Source organism: Mesitornis unicolor, unplaced genomic scaffold (assembly GCF_000695765.1).
Source record: "Mesitornis unicolor isolate BGI_N332 unplaced genomic scaffold, ASM69576v1 scaffold2319, whole genome shotgun sequence".
Classification (NCBI taxonomy): domain Eukaryota; kingdom Metazoa; phylum Chordata; class Aves; order Mesitornithiformes; family Mesitornithidae; genus Mesitornis; species Mesitornis unicolor.
The window spans coordinates 4,840-6,337 of NW_010207755.1; the positions used below are offsets into that span (position 1 = coordinate 4,840).

Genomic DNA, 1,498 nt, shown 5'->3' on the forward strand with positions numbered 1-1,498 from the left:
TCAGTTAATGCATGTAGTAGTTTAATTTGCAGATTGGATAATGTGACTGGCTGTATTAAAATAGCTTATTGATCTGAATCTTTTTTTAAAATTATTTTTCCATAATATTAATATTTATCAGTAGTAAAGATACGTTGTAGTATTTAACCCATTCACTTTTTGCTTGTTTTGATGCAATTCCAGGATACTGGAGAAAATGTCCCACAGAAAACTTCTCCTTTCTCTACTCATTCGTATGATGTCTTTATTCCTCCTGATATATTGAACTTGAGCAGCTTTACCAAATTAATGAAGAAACTTCAAGAAATTCATCCAGAGGCTAGCAGGTGACAGCATTTGGATTTCATTTCTGCCCTGTTTTGTAATGGATCAAATATCCATGGTAAGTGTTTTGCACAAAATATGGTGTAAACAGTTATTTATTTTATTCCTGTAGAGACAAAATTGTGGATGCTTTGCTGAAGGTGAGGAGAAATAATGAAGGTATCCTAAGTGGCTTGTCCATCAACACTATTGTGGAAAGGACCTCTGTCATTCTAAGGAAATCGACCCCTAGTTGTGGGTGGCAAAAGCAATGTAAGTGAGTATTCTAGCCTACAGAAATATACTGAAATGTAAACCCACTTGAAGTTGTGTAGTTATATAGCCTGGTTAGGTTAGTAAGGAACTTACTATAAAGCTCTGCAAGAAGTACCTGAATGAATGCACTGACACAGTAGTTTCTAAGGATTGTGGAACATCTGTAAACAGATTGGCTTGCTAGCTCTATGGACTCCCTAAAACGTGGTATACTGGGGTTTCTGTTACACAAACTATTATCGAGTGACTTCACGGAGAACATCTTCACATATTTTCCAGACAAAGGTGACACCTAATGGCCGGTCGCTGTGTAGCATGTCACAAAGAAGTTCCAGCATAGGCTCAGTTTTGGTATAAAAATTGATGGTTTCTGTCAGATGTATGAGATTCGGTTCTGGACTAGAAATCTAACAGAGTAAGATTGTATGTCTGATACTTTTTTTCATGTGAAAGGACATCTTGCATGATGGCGCAGCACTGGATGCTGCAAAAAGCTCTAGCAAGCTGAACATGCTAAAAGCCCATCCCAGAACTTAAGTGTGTGTGTTTGTGTGTATTTAGTCTCCTGTAGGAGACATCCTTGAGTTGGTGCTTGTTTCAGTCTCCTACTAAAGCTTGCTATTCTGCTTGCTCTAGGGCTGCTAGCACTGCCACTACCTGGTTTCCCACAGTGTCCCATACGTTCCTAGCAATGCTCCAGCTTCACTGTTACCCATAAACACAACCTGTCCAATTGTATGATATTTATTCTTCTACAGTGTTTGTTCCCAAAACTGCACAAAATTCTTAATGTGCTGATTTTGGTCTCAAAACTCCTGTTTCAAGCATATCAAGGAGTCAGCTTGGTTTTAATTGATACTACCTCTTCCAAGATGAGCAATATTTATAAGCTGACAGTTTTACATATCAGAGTATCTTT

General features: G+C 38.0%; 1 protein-coding gene across 1 annotated transcript in view; it reads left to right on the forward strand.

The window, feature by feature from the left end:
- LOC104546741 (RNA-binding protein 44-like) overlaps nucleotides 1-576 on the forward strand; it is a gene marked incomplete at both ends in the record, with an annotated part of 5,281 nt that extends 4,705 nt beyond the window's left edge. Inside the window, 2 exon segments of the mRNA XM_010192207.1 lie at nucleotides 184-326; nucleotides 437-576. Coding sequence (XP_010190509.1) covers nucleotides 184-326; nucleotides 437-576 — 283 coding nt within the window.
- Between the last annotated feature and the right edge of the window lie 922 nt (nucleotides 577-1,498).